The sequence below is a fragment of the Myotis daubentonii genome, chromosome 15 (genome assembly GCF_963259705.1).
Source record: "Myotis daubentonii chromosome 15, mMyoDau2.1, whole genome shotgun sequence".
In the NCBI taxonomy this organism is placed as follows: Eukaryota; Metazoa; Chordata; class Mammalia; order Chiroptera; family Vespertilionidae; genus Myotis; species Myotis daubentonii.
Window position 1 is genome coordinate 11,550,015 of NC_081854.1, and position 15,109 is coordinate 11,565,123.

Here is a 15,109-nt window from a genome sequence, read left to right on the forward strand (position 1 = left end):
GGCGATTTAAAAAGATGCCCACAGGGTTACCCCAGGCCAGGTGACTCGGCCTTCTCTGGGCGAGGCCGGTTCAGGTTTGTTTAAAGCGCCCCCTGGCGATTCTGTTTGCTGTGTCTCCATCGCTCGCACCTGGACACTGAGGCGTGCTGGGCGGGGCTGGCAGGGGGCTCGCAGAGCACGGGCTGACCCCTCTCTTCCCCTGCAGTGTACCACTGGGTGGAGATGCGGACCAAGATGCGCATTATGGGCTTCCGGGGCACAGCCATCAAGCCGCTGAACGAGGAGGCGGCCGCCGAGCTGGGCGCCGAACTCCTGGGCGAGGCCACCATCTTCATCGTGGGCGGCGCCTGCATGGTGCTGGAGTACTCGCGCCACCAGGCGCAGCAGCGCCGCAAGGAGGAGGAGCAGCGCGCCGCCTGGATCGAGATGCAGGACGAGGTGGGCCGCTTGGCGCTGGCGCTCCAGGCGCTGCAGGCGCAGGTGCAGGCGCAGGAGGCGCCGAGAGCCCTGGAGGAGCTGCGGGCGCAGATGCAAGAGGTGCGCGCTGAACTCTACACCCGGGACGCGGAGGCGCGGTCCAAGTCCACGCCCAAGGCAGCGCCCACGTCCGAGAAATAGGCTGCTGAAACCTGAACTTGGATGTGGCCATGTGCGCCCTAATGTGCTGGCCCAGCGGAAGCCACTGAGATTTTGAGGAACTTGGCTGTTGGTCACCCCCTGCTGACCAGTGGTAGTACCTTGCACTGGGACGGTGAAGCGTTCCAACATAGCCCCCTCCTTAGCTCATTGGTACAGCCCGCAGGGCTCATCTCTCCACCCCATCCCAAACCTCACGGGCCTTCTGGGTCCCAGCCCCAGGACGACATGCTCACTCTTCTGGCAGAAGGAAAACATGGAACCTGGACCTCAGCCAAATCAGCCTGTCAAGCTCCCCATTTGCCTGGTCAGTGAGTGCTACCTTCCCTGGGACACTCGGCCATTACACTGAACACCCCCTTCTTTTGATCAGTTGGTACAGACCGTTGTAAGGAATGCAGTGTCTTTCCCTGGACTTCTGTCCCCCTTATCTTAAGAGGGGGGAAAGGATCCTGGCTTGCAATCGATCCACCGAATATCTTTTCCTTAACCTGATCTGTGAGACCTCCTGAGTCCTCAAGTGGAATATTCCAACAGAGCCCCCTCCTCCTTCAGTCTGTGGCACCACCCACTGGAATGGCTGGTCTTCTCAGGCAGTGCCCTCCCAACCCCCCTGACGTAGTGGTGGACTTTGATTTTGCCCAGGGCTAATCAACTTGGCTTTCAGCCTCAGCTTCCTGTTACCTGTCGTCAGAGTCCCGGGGCTTTCCTGGCTGTCCTTTCCTACCTTCCCCAGGGGCCTCTCTCAGGCAACCCCGGCCATGGATTAGATGATCACATCCCCCATGTTGCCTTTAAATGCTGATCTGTGGGCTCCTGCTCCTCTCCCCTGGGGCTCCGGACTGGTGGAGCAGTCCCTCTTCATGCACTGGTGCCTCCTGCCTCCATAGCCCCAAGTGCCACCTCCATCTCCCTGGTGTGGGCCCCTAGTTGGTTTTACCTTCTTTAGTCGTTTCCTAGGGCTGCCTAACAAATTACCACGAACTTGGTGGCTTAGGACAACCAGAATTTATTCTCCCCCAGTCCTAGAGGCCGAAGATCCAAAGTCAGCTGTCAGCACTGCCTCCGAAGGCTCTAGAGGGGGATCCTTGTCTCTTCCAGCTTCTGGTGTCTCCAGGCTCCTTGGCTTGTGGCTGCATTCTCTGCAGTCTCCACCTCCATCCTCACGTGGCCTGCTCTTCTGTCTCTTATAAAGACACCTGGTCATTGGACTTAGGGCCACCCTAACTCTAGGAAAGACCCTTTTCCCAAATAAGCTCACATTCACAAGTGCCATCACCTCGCTCCACCTCCCCACCCCAAGAGCGTGCTGGGACTCCTGCCAACCGCATGGGACATTTGACCTTCCCCACATGAGAGAGGAACAGTCCAAGGAGAGCTCCTATTTTTCAGACTGTAGGTGTTTCCTAATTAAAGGACTGTTTGAGAACCATTATATGGATCTCCAAAATGGGTACAAAGCTCATTAAAATTAGGAGAGAAGCTGAGAGATCTGATGGGGGTGAGTCTAGAGCAGGGGTGGGCAAACTTTTTGACTCGAGGGCCACAATGGGTTCTTAAACTGGACCGGAGGGCCGGAACAAAAGCATGGATGGAGTGTTTGTGTGAACTAATATAAATTCAAAGTAAACATTACATAAAAGGGTACGGTTTTTTTTTTTAGTTTTTTTTTTTTTAGTTTTATTCATTTCAAACGGGCCGCATCTGGCCCGCGGGCCATAGTTTGCCCACGGCTGCTCTAGAGTCATCCTATGAACTGTCCCAAGTGGGGAAACTGAGGCTCGGGAAGCCAAGGGACTTGCCCAGGGCTGTGAAGCCCATGAGGGATGGGAGCCAGTGGCACTGGGAGGGAAACGGGAGCCCAGGTTACCCTGGGTGCAGGGTGCTTGAGGGAACAGGTGGGGGCAAGAAGGGAGATGAGGGGGAGGCAGATCACTGGGGGAGGGGTGGGAATCTCCACAGAGGTCCCAGAGCGGTGCTGAGTGTGGGTGGCCCTCCATCCCCAATCACAGCCACCCAAGATCTTGGCATTCAGTGAATGGGCGTAGTCATAGACCAGGAAATGGGTGGGGCAGGTTTTCTTCCACTTCCCCCAGGTGGTTAAAAACACCTGGCCACAAGACCTGGTAGAAACCCCGTAAACTGGGTTAGTGAAACATCAATTCTTTATAGAAGAAAGGGAGAGGCTGGTGTAGAGGGTGCGGAGATGGGTCATGGGTGGGGTGTTTCTACAGTAGGAGTGACCCGAGTGGGTTAAATGATGAGGGGAAGAAGGCAAGAGATACCAGTGCATGGAAGGGTGGTGGGCCGAGGAGCCAGGTGGGCAGGCTCAGTGCCTGGTTTCCATGGTTACCCCTGAGCGGCTTCACTCTGGCCCCGTCACATCTCTGGAGGACGGGTTGCTGGATGCCAGGGATCTTGACTGTAAACCCCTCTCCATCATGTTAATAAACAGCAGTCAGGTGGAATCCATTGAGCTCTGGGTGGGTGTCAGGCACTGTTCTAAGTGCTTTACGTAATCCCAGCGACATTTTCTTCATTCATGAAGAAGCTGAGGCACAGAGAGGGAAAGTCACCTGCCCAAGGTCACACAGGCAGGAAAGAGGAGGAGGTGGGAGCCTAAGCCCCTGACCCTGCACCACCTGACCCTGCGGTAGCGCTGTGCTCACGTGTGAGATTGAAAACAGCCCCTGCCCTGGCCAATTTGGCTCAGTGGATAGCATGTCAGCCTGTGGACTGAAAGGTCCCGGGTTCGATTGCAGTCAAGGGCACACGCCTGGGTTGTGGGCTTGATCCCCAATAGGGGGTGTGCAAGAGGCAGCCAATCACGATTCTCATCATTGATGTTTCTATCTCTCCCTGTCCCTTCCTCTCTGAAATCAATAAAATATGTTTAAGAAAAAGAAAACAGCCCCTGTGTGTGTTGACGTGGCCAGACCTGTGGGATGCAACAGCTTCACCCACCGGGTGGGGGTGGGATCAGGGTGTGTGCAGGTGGGAAGAGCGCCCTCTCAAAATACACGAGGCCGGAGGATGGATGGTTCATCGCTCCAACTTACTACAGAAATGTTGTATGCATTTGCGACTTGGGGGGAGAGGGGTTAGAATAAATTTGTAATTCAAGTTGGTTGTGTTCAAATTGCTGCTTTTTTTCGTATTTGAAAAATCCCTGTTAACCGTAGCAAAACTGTCCTTCGTTTATTCTTTCATTTAAGACACTGTCACCCAGGTGCTCATTATGCGTCCTGCCTGTTCTGTGCCATGTGGGTCCCAGCGGTGACTGGGACAGCCTCATCCTCCCTCACAGGACTCACAGTCCAGTGGGGAGACAGACGCACATACAGACTTTCCCCCCGAAGTATTACCTGCCCCGCCTCTGGTTACTTGGGAATCAGGCTGAATCCAGATTCCTCCCTCCAGAGGTACTCGGCGCTTTAGGGAGGGAAGAACAGAAACCCATGCACACTGGCTCACAAAAGCCTCAAAACGTGCCGGAGCCTCTGTCTCTCCCAGCTCCCGGCAGGCCCTGTCCATCCCATGTTGGTTTTTTTGTCCAGCGGAGAGGGCCACCCCCGGAGCAAATGGACTTCAGGAGGCCCCTGCCATCCCTGTACGAGCCACTGTGACGCTTAGTGGCTAGGCTGGGTCCCTCAGCCCCAAGGACAGAGAGGAGAAATCTACCCTCACATTAAACAAATGTTTACTGAGCACCTACCACGCCCCATTCCAGCCGCTGAGAATTAATGGAGAACAAGACAAAGTCCCCGCCGTTGACACATGGGTGGAATGGCAGGCTCGGTCTCTCATTGCATGGTTCTCATCTCACAGAGCTTGAAAAATAAATTCGCGGACTAAAAGATTTTAAGCAAAAATGTGGAAGTTCATGACAAGCACATGCAAACTCCCCCTGGGGAGACTCCCCAAATGGAGAAAACCTGCTCTCTCTAAAATGGGGAGAACCTAGTCCTTTTCGTCTCTTTGTCTACCAGTTTATAAATTCTGGGAGCTTCTTCGTCCATTCCACTTTCTAATTGGACCCTTCCTTATTTTATGTCCCCCGAGCTTTCCTAATTGGTCACGTTCCCCCTTTCCCTTCATGGGCTCAGTTTCAAAGTTTCAAAGCTCAGCAGGCGCTCCCTCTCCTTCTTCTTATCTTGTAAGATTCTTGTAAACAACCCGGGGGCCTTGGCGCTGTCTCTGCCCATCACGTATGCATTCCTCTCCTGTGGACCCCCTTCCCCTAACCTGCCTCTCCGGATTCTCAAATCCTTTCACCATTATGGGCTGACATCTGGTGCGGGGAAAGGGACAGTAAAGAAGTCAAGAGCTAACCCAGTGTCAGAGTTCAGGAGTAATGGGGACAGCCGATTTAGATCAGGGGTCTTGGAGGAAGCCACATTTGAGATGAGCCCAAAGGCAGCTGCCTGGGAGTCAGAAAGGGCTATTAGTATGGACGGAGGCCCTGAGGTGCCGGGGTCCAACCCCAGCAGGTCCAGGGGTCCCCAAAGGCGTGGACGGAGTCGGCGAAGAAGGAATGACACGGAGACTGAGTTCAGTTGATCATCATAGCCGGGTTCTCTTGTCAGGGTCTGGTCAGGATCTCTAGCGAAGTTCTGGTTAGGATCTCCAGAGAGGTTCTGCTTCAGATCTCCAGCCAGGTTCAGTCACCATGTTCCCTCGCTAGGTTCTCCAGCCAGGTTCTGTCCAGGCTCTCCAGTCAGGTTCAGTGTCCAGGTTCCAGTCAGGTTCTCCTGCCAATCTCTATAGTCAGGTTCAGTCCAGGATCCCTTGCCATGTTCTCCCGCCAGTCCCTCTCCAGGATCTTCCGGCATGCTCTCTCCAGCGAAGTTCTTCTGTCTCTAGGTTCCGTGTAGGTTCTGTCTTCTTGATTCTGTTCTAAGTTCTGAGTTCTAAGTTCTGAGTGTTTCTGTCTTGTTACAACTGTATTTATACCAGTTGATTGAATCCTATCAATCTCTATTACAAAGGTTAGGGCGTTTCTTATCTCCATTCCAGGGAGAAAAGATTATGTAGTTTAAGCATGATTGTTCGTAGTTAAAGGGATTAATTACCCGCCTGGCACTTAGTTGAGGGGTTTTATTCCCTCCCTAACTTCAGGGGAAAATCCCTACCTGGGGATTCAACCTTTCTCGGAGAGGTGACCTTGGTTAAAACACAGTGCCAAGAAGGTGAGCAAACATATTAAGAACCGTATGCCATATATGCCAGGTCCCTTGAAACAGCAAGGATGGACCGGCTCCCGGCACTGAGGCAGGTGTGGGACTGGCCTGTTCCTGGAACAGCAGGAGATTCTGTTACCGGAATAGAGCAGGGATTAGTGGACCAAAGCTTTGAGACCAAATCCAGTGTCCACAGGCACGCTCAACCGTTTATATATTTTCAATGCAGAGTTGAGTATTTGCTATAGATATCATATGGCCTCAAAGACAAAAATATTTACTATCTAGCCCTTTACATAAGAGTTTACTGCCCTGACCAGTTTGGCTCAGTGGATAGAGCATCAGCCTGCAGACTGAAGGGTCCCAGGTTTGATTCCCATCAAGGGCATGTACCTTGGTTGCGGGCACATCCCCGGTGGGAGGTGTGCAGGAGGCAGCTGATCGATCTTTCTCATCAATGTTTCTCTCTATCCCTCTCCCTTCCTCTCTGTAAAAAATCAATAAAATATATATTTTTTTAAAAAGAGTTTACCGACCCCTGGAAAAGAGGAAGTAAGGGGAGAGGGGGGTGAGTGAGGGGGTCAGAGCACAAAGGCCAGCCCCCTTGGCACAACTGGAGGTCATGCCAGCTCTAGGTGCCCCATCAGATAGACTGTTGGGACTGCATTCACCTCAGCTCTCCCTGCCCAGTCCTGCCTCCTCCAGCCCCACCCACAGGAGCTGTCCCCAGAGGCTCCAAGGTACACCCACTGCACACACTCCATCTCCATTTCCAGGAACCACTGAGCCAAACCGGCCAGGGCCATATGTGCAATTTTTATATAATTCACAGTTTTCCCTCAATATGCATTTCCAACACTGCATAATTAGTGCATTATGTGACATCTTATATAATAAAGAGGTAATATGCAAATTGACCATCATGCCCTCACACAAGATGGCTGCCTCCATGTGGGCACAAGATGGCCAGCAGAGGAGGGCAGCTGTGGGTGACCAGGCCTGCAGGGGAGGGCAGTTAGGAGCGACCGGGCCTGCAGGGGAGGGCAGTTGGGGGCAACCAGGCCAGCAGGGGAGGGAAATTGGGGGCAACCAGTCCTACAGGAGAAAATAATTAGGGGCGACCAGGCTGGCAGGGGAGAGCAGTTGGGGGTGACCAGGCCAGCAGGGGAGGGCAGTTGGAGGTGACCAGGTCAGCAGGGGAGGGAAGTTGGGGGGGACCAGGCCAGCAGGGGAGCAGTTCATTTTTGATCAAGCTGGCAGGGGAGTGGTTAGGGGGTGATCTGGCAGGCAGTCAGGCGAGTGGTTGGGAACCAGCAGTCCCGGATTCTGAGAGGGATGTGCAGCTGCTGGTTTAGTCCTGATCCCACAGGGGGCCTAAACCAGCAGTCAGACATTCCCTGAGGGGTCCTAGATTGGAGAGGGTGCAGGTTTGGACTGAGGGACACCACCCCCCACCCCAGTGCATGAATTTCATGCACCGGGCCTCTAATAGTATATAATGGACTATAAAAATATATTTTATGTAATATGTAACATCACATTGTACATTATATGTTGTATGTGTTTATATATATCATTAGAATAGAAGTTTCACTAAATCCCTTAATATGTGCAGTCTATTTCCTATTTTATTACATTTCATTTCATAAAGAAAAACTACAGATAGACCTAGCCGGTTTGGATCAGTGAATAGAGCGTCGGCCTGTGGACTGAAGGGTTCTGGGTTCAATTCCGATAAAGTGCATATGCCCAGGTTGTGGGCTCGATGCCCAGTAGGAGGCGTGCAGGAGGCAGCCGATCAATGATTCCCTCTCATCATTGATGTTTCTATCTATCTCCCTCTCCCTTCCTCTCTGAAATCAATAAAAATATATTAAAAAACAATACAGTGAAGTGTGTAAACTGCACTGGATGTGGCTCAGTGACTCCTCACTAAGGGGTAAAACACGTGTAACCAGCACCCAGGTGGAGACGGAGGGCATTCCAGGGCCCAGAAGCTGCCGCCTGCTTTTTCCCAGACGGCACCCTTCCCACGTAAACCACTATTCTGAAATCTGTCTGTAGATAACATTTGCCTGGTCCTGGACTTAGTATCAACAGACTCGTATGGAATGTGGTTTGGTTTTGTTTTGTTTGAATCCTCACCCAAGGATATGTTTTGTTTCCAGGGATCGAGCCTGCAATCAAGGTATGTGCCCTTGACTGGAATCGAATCCAGGACCCTTCAGTGTGCGGGCCAATTCTCTATCCACTGAGCCAAACTGGCTAGGGCTTTAAATTGATTTTTAGAGAGACAGGAAGGGGGAGAGAGAGAAAAGGGGGAGGGAGGGAGAGAGAAACATCAATTGGTTGCTTCCTGTACTCACCCTGACTGGGGATTGAACCTGTATGGGACAACACTCCAATCAACTGAGCCGGGGATGGAATGATCTTTTTTATTTGCGTGCGGGGGGGGGGGGGCATGGCTTCTTTTGCTCAGTATAATATCTGAGAGCTCCATCTGTGTTCTGTGTAGCAATCAAGTATTCTTTTTCGTTGCTGTGTAGTATTCCACTGCTGACCACACACACTGTTTTACCGGCTGAATGATCTGCACGCAGGTGGTCCCCAGGCTTGGCTGTTCTGAACAAAGCTGCTAGCACCATCCTGGCAGACGGCTGTGGTGGGCGTTGCATTTGTTGTTGTTTTTCCACTTTACCAAGCTCTTCCCTGTGCATTATCTATCTCCCCGTCCTCTCAGCAGTCTTGTAAAATAGGTACAATTATTTTCTCTGTTTTACAAAAACAGGAAACAGGCCAGGAGGAGACAGAAACCTGAAGGGTATACCTATTGCTATTGTATAGGAGGACAGGAAAGCAAAGGGAGGGGGAAAAAGAAAAGCAGCCGAATAGCAAAGAGTGGGTTGACCACCTTTGGTTTCACGCGATCCACTTTGCCAGCATAGCGTTCACATCGATTACAAAGGGGGAAAGCAGTCACTTTAAGAAATCATGGGGAGTGGTTGCTGTGCATAGGAATCAGCACTTCTGCTCCGCCCTGCCAACACGGACTAGGGTAGGTTACTTCATCATCACTGCAGCGATGACCTTACCTCGCTGCCCAGCCAGTCTCCACAGGCATTGTGGGTATCAGCCTGCGCTGCACTTGTTTCCCTGAGAATAGGCGTGAGTCATAGGACAATAAGGTGTTATCTTAGGAGAAACTGCCCATGCCTTTTGAAGTGAGTTCGATGACATTCTCCTCCTCCTCCCTCCCGCCCCTCCCCTCCCCTCCCCTCCCAAGCCCCAAGCATGCAAGTCCCGGGAGCTCCCCGTCCTGACAACGCTCCATATGGACAGTCAACTTATTTTCTTCTCTTTCTTTGGAATTTTGACCGTTCTGGTAAGTAGGCAGTGGTATCAAGTTGTGTTTTTGTCTTTCTCTGATGAACAGTGATGTCGAGCATCTTTGTATGTGCTTATTGGCTATTCTTATTGTTTTGTTTGGCAAAGATACTAATTATATCTGTTCAAGTCTCTTATCCATTGTATTAGTTTCCTGTGGCTGCTGTTGACAAATTACCCCAGCCTTGGTGGCTAAGACAATACGCATGTATTCACTTGCAGTTCCGGGCTGAAAACCAAGATGTGGCACTGTTGGCCTCCCTTCAGAGGTTCGGGGGGGGGATTTTCCTTGTCTCATACAGATTCTGATGGCTCCACACATTCCTGGGCTTGTGGCTGCATCGCTGTAATCTCTGTCTCCATCTTCACATACCTTCTCCTCTGTGTATCTGTGTCTTCTCTTCAGTCTCTTTTAAGGACACCTGAATAATGCAGGCTGATCTCATCGTTAAAATTTTTTTTTAAAAAATTTACTTCAGCCAGGAAGGAAGAAGAAGACAAAGAGAAACATCAATGATGACAGAGAATCATTGACCGGCTGCCTCTGGCACGCCCCACACTGGGGATTGAGCCCACAACTCGGCCACATGTCCTGACTGGGAATTGAACCATGACCTCCTGATTCATAGATCGGTGCTCAACCACCGAGCCACACCAGCTGGACTCATCTTTTCTTTTTAACTGAGAGAGAGAAACACAAATTTGATTTATTCACTCATTAGTTGATTCTTGGATGTGGCCTGACCAGGGGTCGAACCCACAACCTTGGCATACGGGGACGACGGTCTAATCAACTGAGCTACCCAGCCAGGGCCTGGATGGGCTCATCTTTAGTTCCTTAAATTGATGACATCTGCAAAGACCCTCTTGCCAAATTAGGAAACACATGTTCCAGGGATTTGGGTGTGGGATTCTTTCTCCAGCGCCATCTTTCCACCTGCTACAGTGATCAGCTCTCCCGCCTCCCTGCAGTGAGGACCCCGTGGGTGGCATTGAGGGCCCAGCTGGATGGAGAATCCAGGAAAAGCTCCCCATTTCAAAATCCTTAAGTTCATCACATCTGCAAAGTCCTTTTGCCGTGTCAAGTAAGATTGGCCAGTTTGGGGGTTGCAATGTGGACATATGTGGGGACCATCATTTAATGCACCACATCCACTTTTTTTTTTTTTTTGAGTTTTCAGAGGGCCTTTATTAAATCTTTATTGTTCAGATTATTACAGTTGTTCCTCTTTTTCCCCACCATAGCTCCCCTCCACCCAGTTCCCATACCCCACCCTCTGCCCTTACCCCTCCCCTACTGACCTCATCCATAAGTGTACGATTTTTGTCCAGTCTCTTCCCGCACCCCCACATCCCTTTCCCCCCAAGAATTGTCAGTCCACTCCCTTTCTATGCTCCTGATTCTGTTATATTCACCAGTTTATTCTGTTCATCAGATTTTTTCCCCTGTATTGATTAAGATACTACAAATGTGTTCTTATCCCCCCAATGTCCCCTCATCCCCCCAATCCTGCCCTCACCCTCACCCCCTGTTGTCCACATCCATCGCTTATGCTTATATGCATGCATACAAGTCCTTTGGTTGATCTCTCCCCCTCACCCCCACCCTCCCCTACCTTCCCTCTGAGGTTTGATGGTCTGATCAATGCTTCTCAGTCTCTACATCTGTTTTTGCTCATCAGTTTATGTTGTTCATTATAATCCACAAATGAGGAGAGCATGTGATATTTATCTTTCTCTGACTGGCTTATTCCACTTAGCATAATGCTCTCCAGCTCCATCCATGCTGTTGCAAATGGTAGGAGTGCCTTCCTTTTTACAGCAGCATAGTATTCCATTGTGTAGATGTGCCAAAGTTTTTTAATCCATTCATCTGCTGATGGGCACTTAGGCTGTTTCCAAATCTTAGCTATTGTAAATTGTGCTGCTATGAACATAGGGGTGCATATATCCTTTCTGAAAAAATATGGAACGTTTCACAAATTTGTGTGTCATCCTTGCACAGGGGCCATGCTAATCTTCTCTGTATCATTCCAATTTTAGTATATGTGCAGCTGAAGCAAGCACCAGATTTTTTATTCACTTGATTTTTAGATTCACGTGTTGATAGATATGTATTTGTTGTTCATAATTTTTATCTTTACCTTTTTCTTCTTCTTCCTCTTTTTAAAGGATACCTTTCAGCATTTCATATAATACTGGTTTGGTGGTGATGAACTCCTTTAGCTTTTTCTAACCTGTGGAGCTCTTTATCTGACCTTCAATTCTGAATGATAGCTTTTCTGGGTAATCTTGGTTGTAGGTTCTTGCTATTCATCACTTTGAATATTTCTTGCTACTCCCTTCTGGCCTGTATAGTTTCTGTTGAGAAATCAGCTGACAGTCGTATGGGTACTCCCTTGTAGGTAACTAACTGTGTTTCTCTTGCTGCTTTTAAGATTCTCTCTTTGTCTTTTGCTCTTGGCATTTTTATTATGATGTGTCTTGGTGTGGTCCTCTTTGGATTCCTTTTGTTTGGGGTTCTCTGCGCTTCTTGGACTTGTAAGTCTATTTCTTTTACCAGGTAGGGGAAGTTTTCTATCATTATTTCTTCAAATAGGTTTTCAATATCTTGTTCTCTCTCTTCTTCTGGCACCCCTATAATTCGGATGTTGGTATGCTTGAAGTTGTCCCAGAAGCTCCTTACACTATCTTTATATTTTTGGATTCTTTTTGCTTTTTGCTTTTCCAGTTGGGTGTTTTTTGCTTCTTCGTATTTCAAATCTTTGACTTGATTCTTGTGATCCTCTAGTCTGCTGTTGGAACTCTGTATATTATTCTTTATTTCAGTCAGTGTATGCTTAATTTCTGACTGGTCCTTTTTCATATCCTCAAGGGTCTCACTAAATTTATCGGTGGTTTCTAGAAAATTCTTGAAAAACCTTATAACCGTGGTTTTGAACTCTATATCCAGTAGTTTGCTTTCCTCCGTTTCTGTCATTTGTGACCTGTTTCTTTGTCTCTGCATTTTTTATGCTTCACTGTGTCGATAGAGTGGCTTTCTGTGCTAGGTGTCCTATTGGGCCCAGTGGCTCAGCCTCCCCAATTACCTGAGGTGGACACTCTTGGTGCACCCCTTTGTGGGCTTTGTGCACAGTCTTGTTGTAGTTAAGCCTTGATTGTAGTTGGTATCACTGGGAGGAATTGTCCTCCAGGCCAGTTGGCTGTGAGAATCAGCTGTGTCTACAGTGGGAGAACTTCTGTGCTGGAGACACCCATATGGGGCAAGACTTGCTTCAGTGGGGCTTTGGTGCTCACTGAGTCTGCCCCTGAGTGTGTCCCTTATGGATCTGAGGAGTTGTAATCTGGATGGTCCCACTCTGACCACTGGGTACACTGGCTCTAGCTGCTAATTTAGCCTCTGCCTGAGGCTACCCAGCAGGAGCTATGGAGAGATCTGAAGATTCTTCTTCCTTGTTTGGGGTTTGGAGGTGCCCTGATGAGGCCCAGCTGTGAAGCAATGCAAGCTGCTGTGGGGCCTTGGGCCTTCTTTTGGAAGTTCTGGGTCTCTCTGACCCAGCTGCAGTTTGTTAGGTAATTTTAGATTGCAAAAGGGCCAGGCCAATCATATGCAAAAGCCTCTGCGCACAGCTTGGGTGGGGCAGGGTCTCAGGGAATCAACAGGGCAGAGCAAACAGCTATGGCTGGTCCTCAGTCCTGTCCTAAGAGGCCCCGCGTCTCAGTGTCCCGCTAATCGCTGCAAGCACCTCTGAGAGAAAGCTGCCCTCGAGTTCCATCCAATGCCAGACAATCCAGTTTCTCCCCGTATGAGTCTGGGTCCCCAGAGACTTGCCCAGAGCTGGAGTTCAGAGCAGTCAGGATCTGTGTCTCCCTCCCAATTGAAAAAGACAGCCGCGTCCTCAGTTGCCAGCCCTCTCTGCGTGCACCTCCGTACCTCTGCACTTTACTTCCGCACCTCCTCTGAGTCTCAGTGTGCTTTTCTCTTTCCTTCTAGTTGTAGAATTTCCACTCAGCCAGCCTTCCTGTGGTTCTGGATGATGTCCACTTTGTCTTTTGGTTGTAGTTTTGAAGTGGTTGTGTGAGGCAGCAGGTGTTTCCCTATGCCGCCATCTCGGGTTCTCTCACATCCACTTTTTTAGGCTTTCAGTCTTTCTCCCAGCAATTTGCAGGTGGTCTTCGCAGGATCTGTGAGCCGCCCCTTTGTTTGAGATGGGGATACTCCCTGGCACCCCCTTGTTTGAGATGGGGATACTCCCTGGCAAGCTGCTCTCTGGAGGTGTGGGGTGTGAAGCCTGGCATGGGGGGGGTGTGGGCTGTGCTTCCCTGAGGATCCCTCGTGGGCTCGGCGTGTTCTCAGCTGTTGGTGGACATTAGAATTCCTGTGTGTAACGCCTGCTGTACTCGTCCTTAAAGCTCGTTTGTGGTGTCTTCTGTCCTACAAACGTTTTTCCGTTTTAATAAACCTCATCTCCTCCTTTACGGCTCTTCCTCTTCCTCCCTTGTTCGGGAAGAGCGTCTTCACCCCACGTTACACGCACCCCGACCCCAAGAGTGCAGGGCGATTGTGACCCCATTTTGCAGAGGAGGGGACTGAGGCTCAGGGGAAATAATCTCGTCCATTTCACATTTCCTGCGTTCCAGGCACTGTGTGAAGGATTTTATTTTTAATTTAACAAGAAAATGATTTATTTGTGACACAGCCCAGTTCCTCCCTACTTCAATACAGCACAGGAGTAGAAAAGAGTTACAGTCCAAGGTGGAGCTCCAAGCCTCCCAAGGCAGCAAGCCCGGCTCCCCCGAGACCCATGCCCAGAGCCAGACTGAACTTGCACAGCAGGCAGGCCCAGCATGAAGTCAGACCCAGGCCTCAGCATGATGTGTCCTCCCACCGGGCCCTTTAAGCTTCCTAAGTGCAGCCTCTGCCCCTTGTGCCCCCAGCCAGGCCAATTCCTAGCCTGTGAGACGCCGGAGAGCTTTCTCTGTGGAGTAATGAGCAGGTTATTGTGACATAAGCAAGAGAATAACCTGTGGAACCTGGTGCTCCATAGGAAGGTTACGACTCCCCTATTGGGATCCAGTGAGCACCGACAGCTCTTCCCATTTCTCTTCGCCATGGATGTGGGTGGTTTGGAAATGACTTTGTCGCAGACAGCTCCGTATTCGTTTCCCTGTAGGTGGGAGCAGCTAGGTGGAGTTGCCGGCGGTCAACCGCAGTGGCTCTGACTAGCTGGTAGGCGACCTGGTTTGGTCTCAGAGGAAAGTCCAGGGTCTGCATAGGCCGGGGGCCTGTGAGAGGCCTTCCACGTGGGCCAAGGCCTCACCAGCCTCACATGGGCCCCATCGTGCTGTTCTCCCTGGGGTGCCCACCCGCCCCAGCTGAGCGCTGGTGCGACTCCAGCCTGTGCCGCATGGGATGCCCGGGGACCCGTGGCTTCCTCTGCTGCTTGCCAGGGGCTTCGTCTAGGCCAGCGATGGCGAACCTGTGACACGCGTGTCAGAGGTGACACGCGAACTCATTTTTTTGGTTGATTTTTCTTTGTTAAATGGCATTTAAATATATAAAATAAATATCAAAAATATACATCTTTGTTTTACTATGGTTGCAAATATCAAAAAATTTCTATGTGTGACACGGCACCAGAGTTAAGTTAGGGTTTTTCAAAATGCTGACACGCCGAGCTCAAAAGGTTCGCCATCACTGGGCTAGTCTCTAGCACAAGTGTGTCAAACTCAAAGGCTAGCACGGGCCAAATAAACAGGGTGTAAAACAAGGTGTATGTGGGCCCCAAAATAAAAGCTTCAATTTTCATAGAAACGTAGGTTTAGCCGAAACCGGTTTGGCTCAGTGAAACGTAGGTTTATTTTGACAGCCATGCTGAATACAAAGGGCTGAAATGAATGAGTCATTG

The 15,109-nt window shown here is 50.3% G+C and overlaps 2 protein-coding genes and 1 non-coding gene across 4 annotated transcripts in view; 2 read left to right on the forward strand and 1 right to left on the reverse strand.

The window, feature by feature from the left end:
- The window catches only part of OPA3 (outer mitochondrial membrane lipid metabolism regulator OPA3), a 93,429-nt gene that overhangs the window by 28,149 nt on the left and 50,171 nt on the right, over positions 1–15,109 (forward strand). The window contains exon 2 of one of the 2 annotated variants that reach the window (XM_059666160.1): positions 206–3,756. The exons of the other annotated variant lie outside the window; for it this stretch is intronic. Coding sequence (XP_059522143.1) covers positions 206–618 — 413 coding nt within the window. The 3' untranslated portion in view covers positions 619–3,756. Of the gene's footprint in view, positions 1–205; positions 3,757–15,109 lie in introns of those variants that run through there. 2 annotated transcript variants of the gene reach the window in all.
- ERCC1 (ERCC excision repair 1, endonuclease non-catalytic subunit) overlaps positions 1–15,109 on the forward strand; it is a 202,341-nt gene that overhangs the window by 16,114 nt on the left and 171,118 nt on the right. The gene's annotated exons all lie outside the window — the stretch shown is intronic.
- On the reverse strand, positions 11,161–11,267 carry LOC132217729 (U6 spliceosomal RNA). Its single transcript, XR_009448987.1, has one exon. It is a non-coding gene; the product is annotated as a U6 spliceosomal RNA (small nuclear RNA).